At 42.1% G+C, this 25,861-nt stretch overlaps 1 protein-coding gene across 6 annotated transcripts in view; it reads right to left on the bottom strand.

The window, feature by feature from the left end:
- Positions 1 to 3,224: 3,224 nt before the first annotated feature.
- The window catches only part of uhrf1bp1l (UHRF1 binding protein 1-like), a 38,396-nt gene continuing 15,759 nt past the window's right edge, over positions 3,225 to 25,861 (bottom strand). Inside the window, exons 3-25 of one of the 6 annotated variants that reach the window (XM_044342943.1) lie at positions 24,936 to 24,974; positions 23,340 to 23,431; positions 21,965 to 22,154; positions 21,732 to 21,872; positions 20,977 to 21,144; positions 20,169 to 20,352; positions 19,892 to 19,975; positions 19,468 to 19,629; positions 19,182 to 19,328; positions 18,885 to 19,000; positions 18,649 to 18,790; positions 17,783 to 17,976; positions 16,913 to 17,665; positions 16,064 to 16,746; positions 14,895 to 14,978; positions 14,010 to 14,158; positions 13,139 to 13,296; positions 12,835 to 12,985; positions 11,782 to 11,823; positions 7,641 to 7,900; positions 7,115 to 7,223; positions 6,819 to 6,970; positions 3,225 to 5,329 (exon numbers count right to left, since the gene is read on the bottom strand). In XM_044342943.1, coding sequence (XP_044198878.1) covers positions 5,201 to 5,329; positions 6,819 to 6,970; positions 7,115 to 7,223; positions 7,641 to 7,900; positions 11,782 to 11,823; positions 12,835 to 12,985; positions 13,139 to 13,296; positions 14,010 to 14,158; positions 14,895 to 14,978; positions 16,064 to 16,746; positions 16,913 to 17,665; positions 17,783 to 17,976; positions 18,649 to 18,790; positions 18,885 to 19,000; positions 19,182 to 19,328; positions 19,468 to 19,629; positions 19,892 to 19,975; positions 20,169 to 20,352; positions 20,977 to 21,144; positions 21,732 to 21,872; positions 21,965 to 22,154; positions 23,340 to 23,431; positions 24,936 to 24,974 — 4,329 coding nt within the window. In that variant the 3' untranslated portion in view covers positions 3,225 to 5,200. Of the gene's footprint in view, positions 5,330 to 6,818; positions 6,971 to 7,114; positions 7,224 to 7,640; positions 7,901 to 11,781; positions 11,824 to 11,946; positions 12,194 to 12,337; positions 12,457 to 12,834; positions 12,986 to 13,138; positions 13,297 to 14,009; positions 14,159 to 14,894; positions 14,979 to 16,063; positions 16,747 to 16,912; positions 17,666 to 17,782; positions 17,977 to 18,648; positions 18,791 to 18,884; positions 19,001 to 19,181; positions 19,329 to 19,467; positions 19,630 to 19,891; positions 19,976 to 20,168; positions 20,353 to 20,976; positions 21,145 to 21,731; positions 21,873 to 21,964; positions 22,155 to 23,339; positions 23,432 to 24,935; positions 24,975 to 25,861 lie in introns of those variants that run through there. The other 5 variants (XM_044342940.1, XM_044342941.1, XM_044342942.1 and 2 more) reach the window with 5 other exon arrangements.

The following is a 25,861-nucleotide window of genomic DNA, read 5'->3' as shown; positions in this document are numbered from 1 at the left end:
ATATGGGGTGAAGTCAGGTAACTTGGGATATCAGGTAAAATGGGACAAATAAGGTTTTTCATCTTGGGCTCTTTAAAGGTGCAGTGTGTAGGATTTAGTGGCATCTAGTGGTGAGGTTGCAGATTGCAACCAACTAAATACCCCTCCCCCTCCAAATGTGTAGGAGAATCTAAGGTGGCTATGAAACTCATAAAAACACAGAAGACCCTCTCTAGAACCAGTGTTTGGTTTGTCCATCATGGGCTACTATAGAAACGTGGCGGTGCAACATGGCAGGCTCCGTGGAAGAGGACCCACTCCCTATGTAGATATAAAGGGCTTATTCTAAGGTAACAAAAACACAATGATTCTTATTTTCAGGTGATTATACACTAATTAAAACATACTTATGAATATTATATTCCATTTCTGCCAAGTCCGTTCTAAATTCTACACACTGCACCTTTAAATATTAGCAGCCAATCATCAAACATGTTATTGCATTGTTGCTACAAATGTCCTTTACAACTGTTTGACTTATAATCAAAATATTTTCACAATACCACAGTTTACCTGAATACATTCAAGTAAAATGGAACAAAAAATTAAGTCAAAATGGGACATTTTTCTGAAGTGAAACCGGCATGTTTCTAGGCTACCAACTGCCATAAAACAGTTAGTTATGTTAGCCCATTCTGAACTGATAAATGGTTTTAACCATTTAAAAAACAAACAGGAAATACAATTGCTTTTAATTAAACTGAAATTTTTGGTGTCCTTTATAACCATTAGTGACTTTTACCTTACCAGCTGTCCCATTTTACTTGAGCATCTCATTGGAGTGAGGTGAGGGTTTGAAGGTGGGACCTGGTGTTTGAAGGTCCAAAGTTTCTAAAGTATTTTACTTGGGAACATATTTTCTTTATATAAATATAGCATAGATCCACAACAATGTACAAAAGTAACACTTAAGCTAGTCTTCAGAATTTTAGGTGGTTTTCTTGGTAATCTACCAAAAAGTGTCCCAGATTACCAGACCTGTAAGAAAGTGGGTGCCCATCACAATTTTAGCCTTTTTTTGTCAAAACCATGAAGATATTAAGTTCACACTAAGTGTAAAACAGAGAAAACAAACTAGTCTTTACATTTGAGACACACACACACACACATACACACACATACACATACACACACATACACATACATACATACACACACACATACAGTATACTGTATAAATGAATGTGTACATGCTTTGCTTACATAAACGGACCTGTGCTGTGACGTAGCCGTCATCACTGAAACATTAAGCTGCAGAATGTAAACAGACTCTCATTTCAGCAGCGGAGGAGCAGATATTTTCTCTCTCACACACACACTCACACACACACACACACACACTCGAACATTTAAAGCCCTTCTATGACTCACTGCACTACTCCAGCCGTAAAATGTCATGACCATTTATGTGCACAAAGTCCAAACACTCTTGCAGTGGTTCAGTGCAGCCCATTTGAGCACACAAAGAGGCTGCACTTACATTTTCTTCTCTCCACTTATCGCAGAGCAAACTTCAACATTGTTTCTTATTAGTTTAAGTAACTTTTAACAGATATGAACATGAAGTCATTTTGAATGGTTATAAATGTGATGTTCCAGTTTAAGTTGTTGAGACGAGCACTGTAATCACCCTGCTTCTGGTTAAAGTAGATGGATGTGGCTTCTTTCACTTAAACAGCATAATATTGTCACCTTCCAAAAATAATGGCCCAAGCCATTTTTTGACAATTTTTTTTTTGCCTAAATCATCTCCTCATGATGCTGGCCACCTCTGGTAAAATCGCCTACATCCTCAGTTGAACAGATCATGCGATTCTACCCCTGTAGTATAATGGCCTATGTCAAGAGTGAGACTAAATCGTCATATTGCGTAGTTATTTAGTCTTTTTACTCAGTCGTGAGCATTTTAGTCAGCAAAATAGCTAAGTCCATGGAGCTAGCATTAGCATTTAGCAAAGAATGGAAAGGCTCCAGAATCTGTGGCTGTTACAAGTGATTACAAGGCTTTCTGTTAACTCTTCGCCTTTTAAACAATATTTCAATCACAGTTTTTGTCTCATTTTTTCCACATTACATGATCTAATTAATAAAGATTTGAATACCATATTGTAATCTAACCACCAGAAATAATGTGTGTAACTAAAATATTACAAAGGATCCTCTTTACTTTTGTGTTTTTATTTAATGAAAATCTCACTTGAACATAATATTAGTAATCATAACATCATTTGACCGGTATTATAGTATGCCTGTTGTGCAGTGTCTAGAGGCAGCCTGTGCACCCCTAGAGGTGCGTGCACACCATGATGATTTTTTTGTGTTTTCTGCGAAACCTGAAAAAATGACTTGGGCCATTATTTTAGGAAGGTGACAATATGAATATCTGTGTTTACTCAATGTTTTCACCTAATATTTCCTCCTCATGGGACATTTTTGTTGGACTTCAAAATCTACGTATTGTTAACTGGGTCTCTACCTCTATCTTCATGTATTTATGTTTTCAACAGTACCGTATGTTGACCCTGAAATGATGTAAAAATGTACTTTCTGCCATGTTACATATATCAACTTCCTCTTCAAAATCAAAAACTGCCAAAATGCCAAAAAAAAGTTGTTGCAACACTTTCCGCCAACATTGGCTTCAGTTTAGCAGTTCTAGTTCTTCCTCAAAGGACTCTAATCCTTCCCATCACTCAAATACAAAATAATATTTTTTGGCCGCCTTAACACAGTTCTGATAAATACAGCAAGAGTAAGGCTGGAAACCACTAATGCCAATATAATATCTGATTTATGGCAGTGGTACTAAATTGATAGTTTTTGATAACTTAACCAAGAATATGATGTAAGATGTTTTTGTATAAAAACCATTTGTTCCATGTATCAAAAGAAGGAAAAATTGCCTTATCACAAGCAACTGTATAAAAGATTTGCTGAAATTAAAATAATTGTAATGTAAAAAGGCAAAATTTTGATTTGGATCAGAAACTGTCTAATCAAGGAATAAGTTGATGTCATGATATGATGTCTCTGATAGCAGGTTCGCAAATAAATTCACACAGAAAAAACTTATAAAGATGATGTTTTTTCTTTTAAACTGGATAACTTTTATTTTCATCAATATTTCAGCAGCTTTGACAGACAAAATACAACATAGTACTTTTTGTGTCTTTTTCTTTCCTCCACAGGTTGTCAGATGGTTGAGTTTTCCAGAGAGGGGAGGAGGAGGAGGGCTGTGATTAGTGAAGCGGGGGCCGAGTGCAGGAAAAACAAAGTGAAACAAAAGTCTTCACGACAATCCTCCCTCTCACGTTTCAAGTCTTGATCCCACATTTGTGCAGAGAACTAGCTGTGTTTCATCTTTTCTTTTTCTTTTTTTTCTTTACAGAAATCAGAAAAAAAACTAGACTGAAACTGAAATGAACCGGGTCAGGCTGAAGTACATGTTATGACAGTTGCATAATGTAGACTGATGGATGTACAGGATTAACTGTTTAGTGTAGAGAGCAAACTCTTGGGACCTTCGAGTGTCCTTATATAGTCTTTTGTGCTGTGCCAAAGCATGTGCTGTTAGAAAAGTCATTTTTAAGGGATTTCCCCCCTGAAGTCGTCACACAGGCATGAAGCATGAAACAGCAGCAGATATGGGCGAAGCTTGTCCATGAGAAATTACACAGGAAAGATTATGCAAATCTAGAAATTTACATAAAGACACGCACACACACACACACACACATTTATGTCATCAGGCAGCTTTTCTATGCTTTTTTTTTAGGTCAGCGGTTCTCAACCTGGGGTCCGGAGACCCCCACAGATCCTTGGAGGGGTTCCTCAGAAAAATGGGGAATATTTTAATTTAACTATTATTTCATTGACTTGAAGTTAGCCCAATGAGAGAATGTATAAGAATGACTATTTTCACACTCTTCACTGCCAATCTACAGTATAGACAGTTATGGAATAACTAAATCTTATCAGATGGGGATCCCTGAGACTTATCAAATACGGGTCCACGGCCTGATGCGTATCAACGTGGGGGTCCTCAACACCGGAAAGGTTGAGAACCACCGCTCTAGATTGCTCTGTCTTCACTTGTCGGCTCAACTCTCGCTCTCTCTCACAGTTCTGGTTGTTTTATTTACAGTGCCTCGATTTTAAAAGTGCTGCACATGTTAAGAAGCTATTTACACATAGAAAAATAGGAAGGGGGGAGGTGGGGGGTACAGACATTATTGTGGGGTGCATTTTGCTGACAAAGCCGTGGAACGTGATAGATATAAACTTTATCCTCTACTTGTAATGAAATGCTTGTTCGGGCTGACACACACACACACACACACACACACACACACTCTCACACACACACAGAGAAACACACACTTCCACATTCGACTGAAACACTGCATAACCATTCAGAGTTCTGTAGAAAATAGTTATGTGTTCACATTCTTATACAATATACACTGTACACACTCTGAGGACAAGTAAGAGCATGATTCATGACTCGTCCAAATATGAAAGCACTAAATTAAGTTAAATTTCAGTGTAGTGCAAAGTAAGTCTTTTTTTTTTTTTGAGACATTCTTCTGAAGGTGTGACATTCAGTGTTCCTTCATACCTAGAATGAAGCTGATTAGCTGTGATTTTATTTTAACTAACACAACAGGAGCAGTGTGGGAGGGGTATTTCTGTAGGCACAACCATGAATATAGATCCTCTTCTTCCTCTACATCCTCCTCTACACACACACACACACACACAATCACGTACACACACACATAGTTCCACTAAATGTAATTTCTCCCTTTTCAGCTCTCTCCACAGTCAAAAACTGTAAAGTGGAGAACATAAAACAGACGACGAGCATGTAAAATGGTGTATTTTTGAGTCTTCGCAGACTCTGCATTGCTTAATGAAGGAATTCATTAGTCTTAAGTCACGTGGTGGCTCGCTGAACACATAAGCACACAAAGAGAGCCGTTTGCAGTCAAGAAATCCCTCTTTGTCTTCACATGTTGATGTTGCCGTGAATTATTTCGCCGAGCCTCGCGCTCTCCTGCCCGTCAGTGTCGGTCCTTATCACTTTGGAGCAGTCGGGGGGGGAGGGGGAGGGAGGGAGGGGAGGCTGAGTGACCGGCTCGCTGGGAAGAGTGAGCAGAGCCTAGCTGGTGTTGAATTTGAGGTTCTTTATGCGGTGCAGCAGCGAGTCCTTCTCCATCTGAGCCTCGGCCAGTGCCATCTTGGCTCGGGACAGCTCCACTTTCAAACATTCGTTCTCCTCGATCAGCATCTGTAAAATAAATAATGAAAAAAAGTGCCCACAGGGGTGGAGTCAGTGTGTGTTTATGTGTGTTAGTGGCATAAAAGAAATAACTCTTAATGGACATTTTCCAGAGATGGTTCAGGTATTATCAGGAAATTTGGTCACGTAACAACTGAAGCCAAAAGCTCCAGAAAATTTCCAGTCATGTCAAACATGAACTTTCCAATCCTGGATCACATAATAAATCATATTTGAAAAAAAGGACACTGGCTCGGGGACATTACCTCCTGTCTAAATCTCAAAAAGGTTTATACAAAAGAAAGTTTGTAACTCAAACAAAAAGTTCCAAAAAAATGTGGGGACCTTTCCTGAAATACTTTCAGGATCTTCAGCCAAACTAAAGGTTTATTCCGTCACTTTTCAAGTGTGTGTTTGTGTCTGTACTATACATCTATTTCAAAATCCCTTCGTCTACATATAAAACCTTGACTTCCAACTTTTTCCTGTATTGCTCCGTGAAGTCAGCTTTGTGAGGACACAATTGCTTATAATAAGAAACAGCTTCTCCATACTGGCTCTGATGGGACCAGGATATGATAAAGTACCCTTTATATATGGTATGCCAGCTTGGAGACGGGGCCTGAGAGGGGTGGGGAGGTGGGTACTCCTCTTGACTTGACATGTAAACTTGACATATTTGTTGTGCACGTCACAAATTACCTTCATATACTTTGTTTTCCTATTTAAGTATCAATTAAAATATTGTTGAGTGGGAGAAAACAGGACACCACATGTCAGCTTTATGAGACGGCACTGAGGCTATATTAAATAGACTCACCCCAAAAAAACACTTAAAAAACGACTCTTTGTTTATGTACTTGTGGTCGTGCAAACTGTTGTCTCTGAGAAGCAAAAGCAGAAGTAAGGGGACGAGCTTTTGTGCTGTTTTTTCTTGCTTTTGTGTTGCAAAAACCTCGTGAGGAGGAGGAGGAGGTGAGGTGGATAGTTGAGAGTACAAATTGTCCAACTTTGCCACCAGAGAACCCTGCGTCTCAGTAGTTATATAAGCCTAAATCAAACCAAACTTCAACTGTTGATGTGGCAAATCAAAAAAAACACTCAAATGGGTTGTTTTGGAAGTCAATGATTTCTGTCGATCTGTTATGTCAGTAAGATTGGACGACTTGTTGGCCTTAAAGAGTATTATGTAACTGTATCAATATTCCATTTGAGAGCGTAACACTTGTATTTTACATAAATTGATAAATATCACTCCCACTGTAAAATAAACTGAAGCCAAGCAGGGAACTGGAATAGCTTTGGCAAAACCAAAATCTGGCATTACATCTTCATATCAGCCTCCAGAATAATCAGTCATTCTTGTTCAGTGGTTTATCTTTGTAGGAGGAAAAGACGAGAAGAAGAAGAAGAAGAAGAAGAAGAAGAAGAAGAGGAAGATGCATCTCACTAAACTCTTAGTCTACTACTTTTTTTGGTTTTTTGGCGTCCGCCTCACCTTTTCTCTGGAGGATGGAGGAGGGGTGGTGGGGGGCGGGGCTTGGGTTTGCGTGGCCTTTGCAATGCCGCCCGCAGCCTCAGGGACTGGACTCAGAGAGCTGTCAATCAACGTGCCCTCTTTCCCAGGTTTGGCCTCGGCTGCACCGTCCACTGAGTGGAGGAAGAGACAACAGAAAGTAATTTGGGAGGTGTGGATGTATCAAGCGTGGACTTAAAAGCGTTTAATAGGACATGTTATATAACTGCAGTGAATCAGCGGTGAAGTGGAGGTGGAAACGTGTGTGTTTTTCTCACCTCCTATGGAAAAGGACCCATCGTCTCTTCTGTGTATGACGAGACTGTCCACGTGCAGGGTGATCGGCGACGGCTCGGAGTCGGAGGGATTGTCACGGGGACCGTCATCCTGCAGGAGAGACACAGTACATGTTGTGTGTAGAAGTAGAATACGCTTCGGGGTGTGTATGTGTGTGAGAGAGAGAGAGAAATTATTCACATCCAGCTTCCCACATCAGTTCCACAGCAAATCTACTCACACGTGAAGGAACCCAAGAGAGAAGGCAGAAAGGCCTTTCTATGTCATTAAGCATTCAGTTCAAATCCAAATTCCAATTAGGCCATGGTTCAAAATATTTAACTTGGTTATAGAAGCTGCTGCACTGTATGACAGTGAGTTATGGGGTCTATTACTCCAACACAATAGGACAAATATCCTGCTGAAATCTTGCAGGTGTAGCTCTGCAACAGTAACCTCAGGGTAAAACAGAACTCTGAATGCAACGAGCTGGAAATACACACCGCTGGAAACATCTGGGAATTTCACCTTTAAGTTGATGTGTGTGTCCCTGACGCTGATCTCCATGGGCAGGACCTGCGGCGCCGAGTCGTCCTCCAGGAAGTGGGCCAAGTTGCGCAGCGTGGACATCAGGAAGCTTGCTTGGTAACCGTGGAGACGCAGCTGCAGGAAGCCGTTGCGCTCGGCCAGCGGGGAATGGGCGGCGGCGCAGGGCCCGCTCTCCAGCCGAGCCCGCACCTCCGGACTGTGGAGGCCTTTGACCGACGCAGAGCTGATCTCGCCGCCGGCTGTGAGGAAGAGACGGAGGCTGCTGTTATTCCTGGTGTTACGTAGATGAGCGTGTACAAATATGATCAGCTCGATTATATTTACACCGGACATTAAAATGCACACAATCTGAGATTAATTGAAATAATTTGCAGACTTTGAATCTGACTGTAATCGTCTGTCTTGTTCTAATTTACATTCTGGCAGTGATTTTGCATGTTTGACTGTCTTAAAACTGTCTTAAAGAAAAATATAAAGTATTTGCATAATCTTTCCTGTGAAATATACTCTTGTTATATGCCAAATATATGTCAAAAATATATTTGTAGTATTTTTAAACAATTTAAAACCATTTTTAATGACTCATCCTGCACTCAGGGTGTGTAACAGTACATAAATTTATCCAATTAGATGTAATTTGGCATGACTAACTGACCCCACCCATCGTATAAAACTGCACTTCACTGCTAGCAGAACAATATCTTAATAGGATATCTTCGGCCTAATTTATTTATTCCTCCCTCCTCCTCCTCCTCCTCCTGCTCTAACACAGGGAGGGGAGGTGTGGATGGGGGCTAACATTTTTATAACGGACCTCTCCCACATTTAAGTGATCTAATCGAATCTGAAGGATTTTATTTAAATGCCTCATGTAACTAAACCTCACTCTGAAATACGCTACATTACAGACGCTAACTATCATTTCACTGCAACTTTAAAGTTCCAATTGCCATTAAAGACGCATTACTTCTTAAAATGTGTCGAATACAGTTCAAAAAACCTTTAAATAAGGTCATAATCAGGCCATAATGAGTACATTTATGCCTAGATCTCATTTTATTTTTGCCCAGGGTGCATGTTAATGCCAGGTTTTAACTATGTTGAAGGAAGAGGTGGGATGAAGGAAAAGACAGCAGAAGCAGAATATCAGACAGAGAAGTGGGAGAGAAAGTTGGAAACTAACTAAAAGCAAACTGAGCTGGAAAAAAAAAAAAGAGAAGCGGGAAGGAATTAAAAAAAAAGTGGGCTGGAGGAGACTGAAAAAAAAAAAAAAAGTCTAGATTTTGTACAATCCCACAGGCTCTTTGCAGCAGTGATGTTTAATTATTTCTGAGGACTAGGGATTAGAGGTTTCAGTGGAAACTCCCACCTCAAGTATTGAAGATTCAAAGCAAAGTTTTCACCACTGAAACATTTTGACTTGCTGTTATGAAATAGACAAAACTAAGAACTGAAACTGTGAAAAAGATAACAGTACACTAGTATAAAAAAAAAGGAGTTTCACCCCTGAATGACCCGAGCTTAACGCTCAGAAACCCCAAAATGCAATGATATGATTCCTTGTATTGATAAAAGAGGTAGAGGAGGTGGAAAAGTGAGGATAGAGAGCGAGAGGAAAAACAGGAACTGATGAAAGTAGAAGTTGGAAGGTCATTAAAACCCTCTTTTAAAACACAAACTTCACCACTTTATAGACATGAGCTAATTCAGCTGGCAAGCACACAATTACAGGCACGTCTTTTTTTGAACAGGCGAGAGACACCACGAGTCACAGTTGCAGTAATTGTGAAACACTCAGCAAGGCATGAAAATGACCACTTAAAAAAAAAAAAAGCTTTTCATTATGACAGTGAGAAGAAGTGCGTCACATCCCTTTGATATGCTCTCTGAAGGGAAGTCAGGAGAGGGTTAATACCATAAAGAGCGATTGCAGGACCAGCAAACACATTCACACAATGGTGTCAGCTTTTCTCAGATAAAATGACATATTCTCTCTCAATCCTGAGAGGCTGGGTCGAGGCGAATGGAGAGAGAGAGAGAGAGGAAAAAGAAGAGATGGGGTAAGGAGAGAGAGAGAGAGAGAAAAAGAGGAGGAGAGACGGGGGCCAGCAGCGAAGGACTGAGTGACTGTGATAAGACAGGGAGGGGAAAGAAAAGATAGCCTAGAGAGGGGAGAGAGATGAAGGGGAAGAAAGGTGGAGCGGAGAGAGGGGGGAGGGAGGGTTAAATGACAGAGGATTAGTAAGAAGATGGAGTAGAGGCTCGAGGGAAGGGTGAAAGAAGAGTGAGGAGGAAAAGGTGGTGGAAAAGAGAAAGAAAAGGAAGGAGGAGGGATTGCTCTTGTGAGATAGGAGGAGGAGGAGGAGGATGAGAGGTAGCGAGGGGTAAAGCTGGCGTTTCTCTCATTGCCTGAATCACTGGACTGAAACTGCAAAGTCTGCTGCAGTGGAGAGATGAGGAAGGTGGGGGGGGGGAGAAAAAAGGGGGGAGACAGACAGCAAGAGAGAGAGAGAGAGAGAGAGAGAGAGAGAGAGAGAGAGAGAGCAAATTAGGCAGAGAAGAAGAGAATGGGAAGATTAGGGGTTAACACTCGTCTGCGCAAATAGCAGCAGTTAATTTGAATCTCACACACACACATTTTTAAGGTTGTGGGCCTAATGTTGCAAATAATGGGACCACTCACTCCATTACTGTCAAATGTACCCTCTTGTAAGTGCTACACACACACACACACACACACACACACACACACACACACACACACACACATACAGAGAGAGAGAGATCTCAATGTCACATAAACACACCCTGCTGCTGAAAAATGAGCAGTCAAACACACGCTTCATGCGATCAGTTGCAATCCAACACACTGCATCCAAGTGCATCTGCAGTACATGCCAAAGTCCTGAGTCTGGAAATGAGATTTGACAACTTGGGAGAAAAGTCTCACACAAATGCGCATACTGCACACACACACACACATACCAGAGCTTCCTATAAGTGCCGGCTGCCGGCCAAACAGCCGACTACTCATTTAAGTCCAGCTGACTACTTTATTGTATTAATTTTTGATCCTTGCGATTTGCGACGCGTGTACATTTACCACCAGTAGCCTCCGCTTCAAAACAAAGCGAGCACGATGACGGAGAAACGTGTCCATCTGTCTGTATCAGCTCCCGCATGCTCTATACGAACGTCCTGCTGAGTAGAGAGCAGAGAGTCGTCTTCAGCGTTCGACAAATATTAGCGAAATAATTGATGACAAAACACATTAAGAACTGCACTGATTGCACAGACGGGGGACATCCTCATTAGACGAGCTACTTCGGAAAACACCCGTGGGAACAACTTGATGATTGCGCAGTAAAAAAAAAAAAAAACTCCACTGAAAGCCCTGCAATTTCCAGAGCTTAATGAATGAACAAAAAAAATTATATTTGTTTATATTGCGTTTGCTTTTAACAGCAGAGTTGTGTCTAAGACGCATTGCCAACACACACTAAAACAGGAAATGTTGTCAAAGTAACGACTACTAGACGACTACAAGTTGATTCAGTAGATTCACATGATTCGAGTCAGATGTTTTGTTATTTTAGTGTTATTTTTGGCTTAGGTTTATTTTATGAATAATTTCATTTAAAACCAATACACAGGCTAGATAAGACGTAGGATTAAAAACACGTCCCACATAAAAATAACCTTGTTTATTTTCATTGAATAAGAGTTAAAGTTTCTAGTAAAACAACACATTAACTATCATTATGACATGTCTTGATAAACCTTACAGTGAACTTGTCAATAAATAAATAAAAAATAATAATTCTAATGATTCTTCATTTGAAAAGTTTTGCTCATTCATGAATAGGCGTGATGTTACATATTAACAGCTATTTACAGAAGAAGCCTAATTCTCCTTTACAATAATTCACTACATGTTTACAATTGAACTCATTAAAATATGCAATAATTAAGATCAGTGTGTATTATGGAATAGTGGCTGGTTACTCCATATCCTTGTGGAAAGCCCTGCACACACACACACGCACACACATGGAGGTAGACACGCAGAGGCAAGCATGCATGTTAATTTACAGATGGCGAGTTAACACACAGCAGTTACCTTGGCTGCTTTGAGCAGGTATTGGTACTGAACACACCATACCTGTGGGGAGTTATGGCAAGGTAAATAAAAGGAGGGAGGGGGGGGGGGGGGTGCCTGTGTTAGTGTGTAAAAGTGCTCCGTGTGTGTGTGTGTGTGTGTGTGTGTGTGTGTGTGTGTGTGTGTGTGTGTGTGTGTGTGTCTGTCTCTCTCTATAATTGAGGATTAGGACCGATGCCACACACAGACTCTCATCTCATCAGTCTGTTTGTGTCTATTCTGGGTGAAGTAGGAACATCCTGATGTTGCTGCAGCTGTCAAAACTCCACTTCCAGGTTTGAGTCTGGTCTGGGACCTTTACAACACGTCCTTCCTTCCTTCCTCTCTCTCTCTCTCTCTCTCTCTCTATCATTGTGGGGTTTGTCACTTTAGTCTGTCAAATAAGGCAGAATGTCATAACAGATGACCTAAAAATAATCAGTAGGAAGTTGGTTATGTGTTTGGCTTTAATCTAAATCCACAAAAACACAGTAAAGTCATTCCCCTGCTGCTCCGTCTTGTCTGGTAGCTGCCCTACTTGTGTGCTTAAATCTTCAGCTTCACCCTCGTCTTCAGCGTTGCCTTATTGTTGTCTGGAGGATGTTACTTCTTGTCTCTGCAGTCCCCTCTCTAGCCGTTACAAGTTTTTGTTATGCTCTATGGAAGGGGATCAACACACTTGACTCCTATTTGTTTTTCTCTCGTTCCATCATCATTTTGAGAAACTTTTTTGTTTTAGCAATCAAACAGGTTTCAGCTGTCAGCTCACAATATGAAATGTAGTGCAGAGAATCTCCTCTGTTGTTCTTGTGATCGTGTATTTATAGCACCGTTTCAGATTAGTGTGGCAATGATTCATGTTAAATACTTTGATATTTAACACAAGTTAAAATGTGAGTCCATATTAGCAACCATGCACAAAAAGTCAAATGTAACTAAATGATATTATAACTGAACTGGATTGAATCAGAGCTCAAATAAAAAAGCATGTTTCATGCAGAGCATGATAACACATGCGTGTAGACTTCTTCTTACCCAGGCTGCGGTTGCTGAGGTACTGTCTGAGGCTGACGTTGCCCAGCTGGCTGGGTGTGACCCGGCCCACCTCCAAAGCCACGGCCGTGCTCTCGCCCAGCACCTCCATGCCCACACACACCGACTGCACCTTCAACACAAGCACCGACACCTAGAGGGGAGGCAAACACACACAAAAACAATCAGGATGTTTATGGTCATCAGCATCTTTCAGTAATAAGTGTTTTTCTGTATTTTTTTAAAGATATTTTGAACGTAGATCAGAGAAATTACTATTTTAGACCTCCAGTTTTTGGCATCTTACTATATCTTTGGTGGGCTCGTCAATGCTCTGTGAGGTGGCGCTGACTGTGTCTGGGGACACGCCTCCTTCCTGCTCCTGACCAGTCGCAGCCTCGGTGGCGCTCTCCGTGGCGCTTTGCTCGCTGATGACGTCCTTAAATCCCGAGATGGACACGTCATCTGTGCAGCACGAAAACGTGAATCATACAGACACAAATTTAACATTGTGTTTTATAAATTAACTGACTTTATCAACACGTTTTCATTGTACAGTTCCAGCTTCTCAGCACAATGCTGCCACCTTCTGGTAGAAACAGTAACCTTCAAGTACATGAACAGTACAGTGATGATAATTTCTTGATCCCTGTGGGGAAACGTCTTTTGCATCACCCCTCTACGCATGGAGGTCAGAGGTCAAGATAAGATAAAGAGCAGCTACTCAGCAGCAGGAGGAGACTGCTGTTGAAAAATATATTTAAAGGATAGATTCACATTTTCTCTAGTCTAAACCTAAGCCAATAGTCAGGTGCCCAAATTAACACTGACACATGTTTTTCTTGCTGTTTTCTTGCTGCTCCTGATGCATTTACAACGTAAGTGATGGGGGACAAAATCCACAGAATCCATAGAAAAATAATTTAAAAGTTTATTTAAAGTTAATATGACGCTTCAGCTGTCCAAATTAGTCAAATCAAGTCAATATCTTTCAAGGTTATTATCTTTTTAGTGCCAAGCACCCTTCTAATGGTCAATATGAACAGGAGGAACGATTACAGCTAGCAAAACCTGTTTCAATGTTCATTTGAGCACCTGACTGTTGTTATAAGACAGACATGAACCTCTCCTTTAATAGTGTGTATGTGTGAATTTGTGTGTGTGTGTGTTTCTTTCACCTCTCTCCAACAGGCTGTAGGTGTCTCCGTCCTCCATCAGGTAGCTGTCTATGGAGATGTTGTCCAGGGACTGCAGGGACGGGCTCTTCTTCATGTTCTTATAGGAAACGGAGAAACTGGACTGGGAGCGGTCCCGCATCAAACGGCCACTACAATATACACACACACACACATTGTTTTGGGGTCAGATGGTGAAGAGAAGGTAGCAGAAGTTAAAAAAAAGCAACGCTGTCCACTGTCTTTAAATAACGTATTTATGACTGATTAATTAACTGAGACACTAATTGACTGATTGTTTCATTTAAAGAGGCAAAAAGAGAAGAGAAAAATGTTCAGTGCTTCTGAGAGGAATTTTGTTTTTATGCCAACACTGAGCCGAGACCACTGCGCTTTAGAAAGCTGGCAGAGCTTACTCGACAAGTCATGAATTAAATATCGCTTCAGTCCTTTGTGTGGTGTTGTTTAAGGTCATGTAAGAACCAAGTGTGCTATCCTCCCAAGCGTCAGCAACAATCTAAAAAAAAAAAAAAAAAAAAAATCACAACGAACAAAATCAAAGTAGCTCCCAAAAGAGCGAGAACACAAGGCTGAAAAAAAGAACCGTCACAAACAAGGGGCTCCCTGTTTCACTTCTACCGTCACCACGAGTCAACAGGTAAGCACCAAACACAGAGAACACCTATTTAATTAATACATACAGACATATCAAAGACATGCACGCATGCAAATGCATGCCCACAGGGGATCCACGCATACATTAGTACTGATATGTATTCACCCAAGGGTCACGAGAAGAAGGAGGACACGCACAAACATATATTAACATACACATTTACACACACACACTCATTATTAGTACAGCTAGTCACAGATCCAGTGCCTTACATGTTGGACATGGAATAAAGGGAGGTGGATCTGCTGGAGTTTGAGGAGCTGAGGAGATCAGAAACGACAGACAAACTTCCTTTCCTTGGTAGAGAGAAAACACACACACACACACACACACCTCGCATAGGTCACAGCAAAGGTCAAATAGGCCAAGAAAGTAGCAGAATGAGTTAGGAAATGACGAAAATATACACACAGTGTTGTTGACAGACAGTAGATGAGAAAACACACACGTGGCAGAGGACACGGCAGCTTGGGGGACCGCCAACATTTATAATGACACACGTGAAGTCAGAGGACTGAACATCCATACTGACAAACACTCTCATATGGGAGTTCAACACACAGCTCTTGTGTTCAAGGATGTTGACAGATTAAATTAGAGAAAGAGGTTCATTCATTAGATTCATCATTTAGATTAACCACAGAAAAGTACAGAGGGAAAAACTGTTACATATGATTTACTTTTGATTAATTATGAAGTAGAGAACAAATCAGCTTGAAAGGTGCTGAAAGCAATCAAGATTTTAAAATATTAAACACTTTTTTCTTTTTACACTTGATACTTTGGTATAATCCTGTTATGTAGAAATGAAAAATTATCATTTGTAAAAGCCGACGTGTTGATGAACTTGTGTTAGGATTATTGACTTCAAGGAAAAATCCATTTATTACAACTTATTATTGTAGTTTTGACCATCATTTCTATTCACTAAAGTAATTGCTGAATTCTGGAAACACAGTAACATCAAAAGTGAGCATCCCCTAAATAACTGTAATGATCCTTCATTGCATCAACTGTGTGCTCAAAACTATGGCAAGTGCAGAAGGTCAAAGTTGCACCAGGAAGTGATTCTGTAAACTGTGAGAGATGTTCACACCAGACAGTTTGGTTAGTAACCTTACTGTTCACCTGCTGTTCTCACTGTAAAATAAGTTTGGCTAACCTGGAAGTGTCTTAAAAACATGTTGCGTTGTTGCATCAGAAATTAACTTTGTGGGTGTGATGATCTTATTACTGATAGAAAATGGCAGCAAAAAAACATTAAAATAAGATCAAATATGTATAAAATGCACAAATTTCCCTTTAACGTTAAGTTAAGACAATGTACTGAGCTCAGAGTAAATTGCATTGTTGTATAAAAAAGCCTTTTTGAGTGACAAACCTGGATATTGACTGAGGCATCTTGCCAGCTGCAGCCTTGTCCTTGTCACTCCAGTCTTTGGTGCAGAGTGGGTCAGACAGCGTGTCACTCGCCTGGGGTTTGGAGTCTAGTCCGGCTCCCGTTTCTTCGCTCCCAACCAACCCATCCACTCCCACTTCGCCCCCTTCATCTGAACTCCTCCTCCCAGAGTTCTTAGCTGAAGTCCTCTCCTCCAGTGAGGCTTTGTGATTCGAGTCGGGACGTGCGGTGGAAGTGGAGGTGGGGATGAGGGGAGCGGGACCCTGCGTGGCTCTGCTCTCTGAGCCTTCTCCGCATAACAGCTGGTCTACAGTGCAGGCCCCGCAACCAGCTCCGTCACCCCCTTTCTCGCCCTTCTCTGCCGCCTCTCCGGCGTCGCTCCCGGGCTCCAGGGTTCCTCGGCTCTCTGAGGGGGAGAGCTCTGACCCCAGAGGAGATCTTGTACCCTCGGGCTGGGTGACGGGCTTCAGGAGTAGGGAGACCTCTGCGCTTTTCAGCAGGAGGCCCAGGCAGACGGTGAAGGGCTGGTGGTCCGCGGCATGCTGGGAGGGATCCTTACGGTCTCTCTTGGAGCCCATCTCCTCCAGGTCTTGCTGTAAGGTCTGCTGCAGGGCTTTGATGCTGCGCTGGAGATGCATCAGAAACACATACTGCCGGTGGCTCACCTGGTGGACACACACACAGAAACAGTGGTTATTACAACGTGTGGCGATGAATCTTTGAAGAGATAATGAGTGATTTATAACGATTGAGCTGTGATGAATCAAACTTCGGAAATGAATCAACAGTAAACTTGTGGTTTTGAAAAATACAAATCAGCAAAAAACATACCTGAGCACTTAAATGTTTCTGCACATGCACCAACACATGTATGTCAGCGTCTTTACTCGACGATGCCAAAGAAGAGGGAGATGAGGAAGGCAAATTGTCCAATGAGAGGGGTTTATGGAGTCCGTTACTGGGTGGCAGTGTTGCATCGCTGCTGTGAGATGATGTCGGCGCGCTGTCAGTACTGTAATATTCCTTTAGTAAGCGTTTCCTCTGTATGCGTCCGACAGCCTCTACAGATGTGCTTCTGGGTAGACCTAATCCAGCGGCATCTCTCAGCTTCTTCTGGTGCTGGAGAAGCTTCGCTGGCTGACAGGCCCACACGGTGAGAGGGAAGGAGTCCACAAAGGGCTGCGGCCGCCCTTTGCCTCCACGGGTGCCCTCATAATCCACCCAGAACTGTGCAAAGTGCAACGCCCAAAAGTCAGTGGCGGCTGGCATCTTCAGGGCGCTCGCCCCCATCGTCGGCACCACCAGGCCCCGGTAGATGTCATGCAACCTGGTGTCTTGTTCGTGAGCGTGATGCTGGAAGACGGGATGGAGGAGGGGTAAAGAGGAGGAGGAACGAGGGAATGAGGCAAAAGAGGAAGAGAAGAAGGGCTCTTCCTGGAAAGCCTGCAACAGGGCCTCAAGGTGGGAGCGGGTGCAGTTGGCCGGGTGCCGGGTGTTAGTGGCCACCATTTCTGAGGTCTGCACTGAGATGGAGCGAGGCAGGTCTGGGGGGCAGGAGGGGTCCCGATCGGTGGGAATCACCAACTAAAGGAGAGTAGAAGAGTAGAAACCAAAGTCATGGAGAGGAGAGGGAGAAATGTGAATAAATACCAGAAAATACATTGCATGCTTTAAACCTGAAGTTTCTCCATTCCTCTTTACCTTGAGCATGAGGCCGTCCACCTTGATGTCAACATGTTCGTCCGGTTTCTGCGAGTCGTTGAGCTTGTAGATCTCCATGAACTGCTCCAGACTCTGCCTGAGGTCGAGGGCGAAAAGGTTGATCCACACCAGACTGCGAGGATCCAGAACCAGCTGCAGGGCGTTCAGCTGGGCGTACAGGTTGGGACACGGGACTGCAGGAGCAGGAAGAGGGTGGAAGAGATATGGTGTTACACATCCTTAAGGCACATTGAGAGGGAACAAAATCACAGAGAGGAAGGACGGGGGAACAACATTCACTTTGCTGGAATACAGAACACATTTCTGATCCAAACAGGCCAGAATATGCTTTTATAAACAATTAAATTAAAAATGTTTTATTCATCCTTTAAGCTTAAAAGCCAATGTAAACTGAAAGTAAACCATAAACGAAGCAAACTTTAAGAAATTAATATTTCAAATATAGTCTAATAGTGACAAAAACACAAAATCACATCACATATATAGTATACACTTTTACAAATTAACATTTTTAAAGTGTTTTTCATTCTTGTCTTGGCAAAAACTCATTATTTAGAGAAGAAAAAGCTCTGGATGTTCACACAATGTTTCCTAATGGGGTGAATTTGTGGGAAATCCATAAGATGAATTAATTGGGTGATCCCTCATTCAGAGCACTGAGTGTGTTTCAGGAAATCAATGTCCCCTCAGCCACACAGCAGCCAATGACTTCTGTCGCTGCCAAAAACAGTGGAGCTGGTGTATAAAAACAGTTACACAGCTCAAGACCTATTCATTAAGATTAAGATTTTTTTTTTAAACTGATGGTACTTTCTTGAGTATACAACAAATGCATCCTGTCTTACTGGGGTAGTCTTTTCCATCAGGAAAGTAGTACTCTGTGAACTCAACATGGATGGCCGGCATCTCTGGGGGAAGGTACAAGGACTTCTTATTGCAGGAGATCATGGCCTTCGGGCTGGAGCGACGCTGGTCCGCTGTTGACACCTACAACACACACACAAAAGAACACAAACTATCAGATGTATGTAGTCTCACTGTTTCCCCACATGAAGATGGTAGTCGGTATGTTTTTAGTGACCTGGTAGATGCTGAAGTCAGCCATCCTGAGAACAACAGAGCTGGACATCAGCTGGGTCTTGGGGCTTTGAGGTGGAGGACTGAAGGAAGTACTGGAAGAGGTGGTGTTTATCTTACCTGGAGAGAAAGAAAGACAGATGGAAGAGAAGTAGAGAAAGAGGAATAAAAATGAAAACAGAACAACAAAGAGAGGGAGACAAAGAGAGAGCGACTACTCAGTTCTCCATTGAGAGACCTCTGCGCCTTTCAAAAAGGTGTGTATCACCGCACCAAGCTGTGCGCACACACACCGTGGTACCTGGCTCTAAGCACCAGCAGCACTGGGCCGGAGGCTGTGTTTGTGGGCTCCACTCTATGAGTCCTCCATCTGCCTCCCTAAGCCCTACTCCTTCTCCTGCTCTCTCCTGACTTCCTAGAGGCCCATACACATCGTCCCTAAGGGACACTGGAGGACAGAAAACCCACAGTGATGACGTAAATGCTGGAGCGGTGCTGCTTTGTGTGCCAGGAGATACATCAAAATCATAAACCCAGAACAAGTTACTAACTATGTTTAATATATGTCTGAATGTGTGTGTGTTTACCATGTTGTGGGGAACCGTGCGCAGGAGCTGGGCCCTGCTGGTCTCTAACTGCGGTCTTTAACATCTCCATGTTGGACTTGAACTCATCGAGCAGGCTCCGTGCCCAGCCCTCTCTGGTTTTGGTGGCCTCGCTGTAGTGCATCCAGTGAGCACAGCTGTCACCTGGTGAGGTCGAAGAGTAGGAAAATCGTTGCAGGTAAGAGTGATGGGGGATGAGAGGACAACAAAAAAAAGGAGGAAACGTTTTTAGGGATAAAAGAAGAAATAGAATAAAATTGGAGAAATAGAAAGTAAAAGGATTTCTGAACTTCCTGGAAATCTGCACACAACATGTTTTGTGAGTTTACAGTGAGGATGCAGGAAGATGGGGAAGTTACAGTGAAGTCATGGTGAGGTAGTATTAACATCACTGTTGCATTCACACCTGCTCTGTGGAAGGGGTAGTAGTCCAGAGTGATGGAGCTGAAAGACAGCTGCATGGCTCCACCTGTTATCCTCTTATTGATCACTGCACAGTGGGAAGAAACACAGAACGAGAGTCTAAAACCAAACCGAAAGCCGTTTTACACACTTATATCTGTAATTTAAAGATAAGCAAAGAAATGTGAATGAAAACGAGACTTCTAGGAACAGAACTTGAGCAGGTTTGTGTCCATGAAAACATTTTCTCTGCATCTGAAAGCGTGTTGTGCGTTTGCTACCTTTGTCCATAGCGTGGATGTCGTCACAGATGTGCAGGTCGAGGTGCGTGATCTGGAGGTGGTGTGACGTCTCGCATACGTCGTAAGCGCTGAACAGCTTTGCCATCGTTGCGCTCTGGTCAGCGGCTGTGGACGCCTGCTGGGTGCGTACCTGCTGGGCTGAGGGGGGCGGCGACGACGATACCTGGTGAACACAAACGCAGGCACATACGTGAAACAAAAGGTGCTGTGTTTTTGTTTTTAGTGCTGATGTTGTTGGTGCTAATGGTGGTTTTTTTCATGCTGTTGCTGCACTCGGTCTTGGTAATACTGCTTATAGTGATGCGCTAGTGTTATTTTGTTTTACTCAACAGCCTGTCAAAAAGACTGTCAGGTTCAGTAAACAGCTGCAGTATTCAATTTATCCAGCAGATGGAGTGTTAGACCAAATTACTAAGATCACATTGGCTCCTGTACAGAAAGCCTGTTGGAACGTGAATAAGTGTGAATTTCTGTAGGCGATGAATGTATGTACATTTTGTATGTGTGTGTGTGTGTTTAAGTGGCCAAAAATAAGTCAAGAGACTAAAAGACACTGACACAAATGGTGAGAGACAGAGATGGTGTAGGCAGATAGACACCATATGGCATCAGAGGGATGATACAGGGAAGGGCAGACATGATTTCTATGGACACAAGGACAAACTATCAGACCATGACATGGCTCATACCCACAGGGTGGAATTAGGGCATGAGCAGTGAGAGGGAGGAGGAAATATTCATACAGACTGAGACAAGTTAAAAAAAAAAGTATGTATTATATGTGCACCTGGTCCTCTGTGGCCATGCTCTTCCTCTGCTGTGCAGACTTCTCCATGGCCTCACTAAGGGACTTGGCATACTGCACCATGGCTTTGAGCTGGGAGTCAGTCAGCACCCAGAGCAGGTCGTCCAGGACCAGAATCAGCTTGGAGGCCACGACGTTACAGTCCTTAATCTGCATCAGGTAGAGCCAGTGGTAAAAACATGCATTATGCAAGTGCAGGTAGCCTGAGAGCTCCCCATTAATGTAATATGAAACTCGTAGGTCTGTTTCTTTTTAAACCTGTAGATAAGTTAAATTCACTGGAAGTTTGCTGAGCTGCTTCTACTTATTAAAGTAAAACAGAAACAGCCTCTCCTTCTTTTTCACAGTATGAGTTATAACTGCAGTGCCAGCATATTTGGAGGAGAATAAGTTTGTCTTGCGATAAATGCTTTCAGCAATTCTGTAAAAGCCTTGAGCAACAAAAGAGGCTAATTACTTTCACAAACCAAACACAAGTCTTTTGTGCACTTTATACTACATTATATTAAATCTTCTACACAGGCATTTATAGCCATTTTGTTTGATTATGTGATAAGAATCACTGCCTGAGTTGGCCCTGCAGGCTGTGACGTCTTACAGAGGGATTATTGTTCACAATTGATGAGAGGATGTTGCTCAGAGCAGCCTGGTTTTAGTAAAAGAACAAAAGCTCCGGCTTGTCCATTAAAATTCATAAAGTGAATTCTCTTTAAAAGACGCAGGCGCATGTAACTGACCCGTCTCTTGAGAGTGACTCGGATCTTGGACTGGTTGGTGATGAGGCGGATGGGTGCGCTCAACATCTCATGCTCAGCGCTCTGAATAGCGTCAGCCTCGATACGGATCATCTGCCAGCTGATCTCCTTAAACGTCAGGATCTGGAACATACATGCGGAAAACTTGTGTGGGAAACATACTATGTACATTAAAAAGGTTGGACAGTCTCTACTTTAAAATACAAAATACTGACCTCTCCCCTCTGAGGGTCCTGGATGCGAGTGAATCGCAGGTCACTGATGCTCCAGCTGGTGTTGACGCTGTAGACTTGCAGCTGAGAGAGCTCGAAGGAGGCGTTGAAGGCCTTGGCACTGATCCTGATCACTATGGAGTTTATGGACAGAGACATCCCCTCCACCACCTTCTCAGCAAAGCCATATTCACTGTAGGAGAGACAGATAGGCAGACGTGGGTGGAGAGAAATAAACAAGGTGATAAGAAGTCGTTAGCAAGAGATGAGTGCAATGCAACATTCTCAATATCTCAGCCCCGACTCCTCAGCAGCATTATTACAATTTCAAATACTTCAAATATGACACTGAACCTAAAATGACACTGATTAGTCAGTCAAGTCAATGGTTTTCAAACTCTTCTGTCACAAATCATGCACCTCAGATTATCTAGAATATAAACTCTCATGAATTACAGTTAAAATATGAGTAAAAGTGCAGCCACATGATGTTTCTGGTCACCAAATATTCACTCCATTTCCCATTGAATCTCATCTGACGGACAAAGCATCTGTTTCCTGTTTCGGTGCGATTTCCAGCAGGTTACGGAGGTTTCGCAGGTCAGAGTTCACCTTTGTTCAACTTTGACTGAGTGGATATACTCGTTTGGCCAATAGAAACACTGCTGCTCTGTGTTTCTATTTTCATGTGTTTCATCACCATTTTTAGCTTGTCACACTACCAGACTACAAACTGTAGCTTCACTCTGATACACTGTTTACAGTTTGTGATCACTCTGATCAATATTTAATTTGCTACCCGGATCACGAATGTGACATCGCATCCCTTTTTGGAGCAGAGTGCTGAGAACTTTCGGAAATGTCGTGTCACCTTAAACTTAGCCCAAAGAGTTTTTAGACACAAAAGATGGCGTTATATAAACAGAGAACTATGAAAGTTTTATTGTATTTTGGTCTTGACTGATATGTTGTCACTGCATGTTGAGCACCACCTGTTTGTCTCTTCTTCTCTGTCAAAAATCTGTGCATCTTGTACTTTAACTTTATGTCTATTTGCTGTTGAGTAAATTTTTACAGTCAGTCAGACCCGTAAATTTGTTAACTATCACAAAGCAGAGTAAAAGTGCATAAGATTTAATAATACAGGGACAGTTTGACTTTAAAAACTTATATCTATTAAATATGGGCATGATATGTTTCCTTGATTATGATATTACAATTTACCTGTAAGTTATAGCTCAGAGTTTCAACTGTATCGAACTTGTGTGGTGAAAATTATTTCAATCTTGGCAAGGAAATGAGTCTTTTCAACAAGAACCCTTGAAGAAGCAGATGATGGAGTTATAATAAGTATAGAAGAAACAACTCCAGCACTCACCTTTGGCCTGATGCTGTTGCTATGGGAGACGGACCATTGGGGGGACGGGGCTCATCACAGGTACTCATCTCCATTTCTACTTTATCCAGAGTCTGAAACAGTGAGCAAATCAAAGGCTTCAGGAACAATAACCAATAATGTTTGTAGCTTTTAAATCGTATATAATCTAATATTTTCAGGCTTCTGTAGCTGTGGTCTGTCTTAGTGTTCATGTTCACTTCAACTCTCAAAGTCACTCTGAAGACCGCAAGTCGACAAAAATGAAAACCAAAAAAACAGCAAGTTTGTGAGCTTGAGTTTTGCAGTGTAGCTTAACTGATCTACAGATGTAAAAGTTAACGACGTATTGTTCGCTTGCACGCACAATGAGTAGCTGATCTAACGAGATAAAAAACCCATTTAAGTCTTGACACAGTGAGCCTTTCATCGTGTACGCACCACCTTCAGGCTGTAGCCTCTCCTAAAGAACAAGACTGTTATCATATGTGCTCTCCCTTTTCTAACTGTTATATTATATTTTAAAGCGTTGCTATTGTTGATGGTGTGATACTATTGTGTTCTACCAATATCCATTCAACAAAGTCCTATTGTACTATATTATTAAAATACCCTTATCGTCCTGATACTCGCAATACATGTTTTATAAATGGTGTTATGATAGGTTCGTGCTTCCCTGAAGTTTTAATATCTTACATAATATTTTAATCAAAACAATGTGCCAAAAATGCCACTTAACACCAGGTGCAGGAAGTATATATAAGGACTGACACTAACACTCAACATCCATGTTTCATGGAGACAGGTGTTCAAGATGTAGTGCATGTTCCTCCTGTTGTGGTTGGTTTCCAGCAGCCTGTGTACTGGGAATTACAGCTACCTGGGGACTGGGACCAGCCTAGCCGTCTGTCAACCTGACACCTGCGCCCCTGGCTCAGCGAGGTGGCTGCTATGATGGAGAAGCTGGCAGCCATGACGCAGAAACAAAGCACGCCGGAGGACAACTTTAGCACCATGATGCAGAAAATGGCCAATGCTGAAGCCAACTTGCAGTCCTACAAAAGCCAGGTTGAGGAGCGCCAGCTGAAAGCGCTCGCAGACATCACATCTGCGAGTCGGCTTTCACAGCTGCTTTAGGAAGCTCAGTGAGTCCGTTTGAACAAGACTGAAATATAAAAGAATCCTCTACAACATCGGCAGCGGCTTCAACCCCGCCACTGGCATCTTTGGACATCATCTCCGGACAGCCAAACTCAGTCGTGTCACTTATGATGAACAGCCAGAGAGTGGTGTCGACCTGGGACACTAGGGGCGACGATAGCCATGACAGTGCGACAGTGTGTTTGTGAAGCTCTACACAACCGCGTGCTCTACGACGGCAGCTATTACTACAACACATTTAGTATTTTCCTGCTCTTCAACTTGTAATGAACTGAGCTCATAAGTTAATTGTGCAGGAGTACAGGTGATTCATGTGTCCTATCACACTGTAAAACTATAAAAATAATGCTTGAAGATTAAATGACAATAAATGTAGATAAAAAGTCATCCATGAACTTTTTTTTTGATTAAGCAACAGAGGTAGAGGGTGAAACTTACCAAAGAGATCGGGTGAGTCTTCAACTTTGTCCATGGTATCTGTCAATGAAAACAAAACATTTTCAGCCTCACAGTATTCTGGGTCCCTGGTCTGGTACAGCAATCTTTTGGCGTCTTGGTCCTCCCAAAAGATAAACTGAATTATCAGTCAGTGGGATGTATAAATCAAATTAAATGCAACTGAACTGGACACAATTAAATCAAGCCAAAAACAGCAGGCAAGGTAGCTACAGAGATGAAGAATCAATGAGTCTAGACTGACTGGCTGTTCCTTCCATTCATGTCCAGAGCCGCATTAATCCTGAACATGCAGCCTCTTGATTCAAGCGTGTGTCAAATTACACAGCATTTACTCAAAAAAAGGGATTAAATGTTTATGTTAATGTGCAGTTTTTTTTTCCACAGAGGGACTCATTCTTTGAGATGACATAAATCAAGAAGTTAGTCAGTGCTTGGGATTTGCAGCTCTAATTGAATTAGACACATTTCATTTGACTTGCCTGTCATAAAAAAAAAATGCTAAAAAGGTGCCAGTAGGGGGCGTCTGTCACTTAAATCCATCAAAGCAGAAACATTTACTGCAGTTTTCATTAGTTTATGCCATTTTTGAGTGTTTGTATGCCTTTATATGCACCCAGAGAGATGAATCTATTGCTACAGGATTGATTTTATATACTTTATTCATCCAAGTCAATCAATAAAGCAACTTTTATTTACATTTGTGTGGCAAAAAGTCTTAAAAAGGAGAGTAGAGTTTAGCTTTTCTGTAACAGGAAGACACAAAGACATGAGGTTCTGAAAAGAAAGGAAGTCAGATACGCATCACTGTTCTCTTTTTTTAAACCACTTTAAACAATGAAATTCACCATAAGCGAGTGCCAGGCAGCACTACACTTCCCTCAGAAATCTGATGCTCCACGCACGCT

This window comes from Thunnus albacares, chromosome 23 (genome assembly GCF_914725855.1).
Source record: "Thunnus albacares chromosome 23, fThuAlb1.1, whole genome shotgun sequence".
Lineage (NCBI taxonomy): Eukaryota > Metazoa > Chordata > Actinopteri > Scombriformes > Scombridae > Thunnus > Thunnus albacares.
Note: the sequence above shows the minus strand (reverse complement) of the source record. Positions and strands in the feature narration are given on the sequence as shown.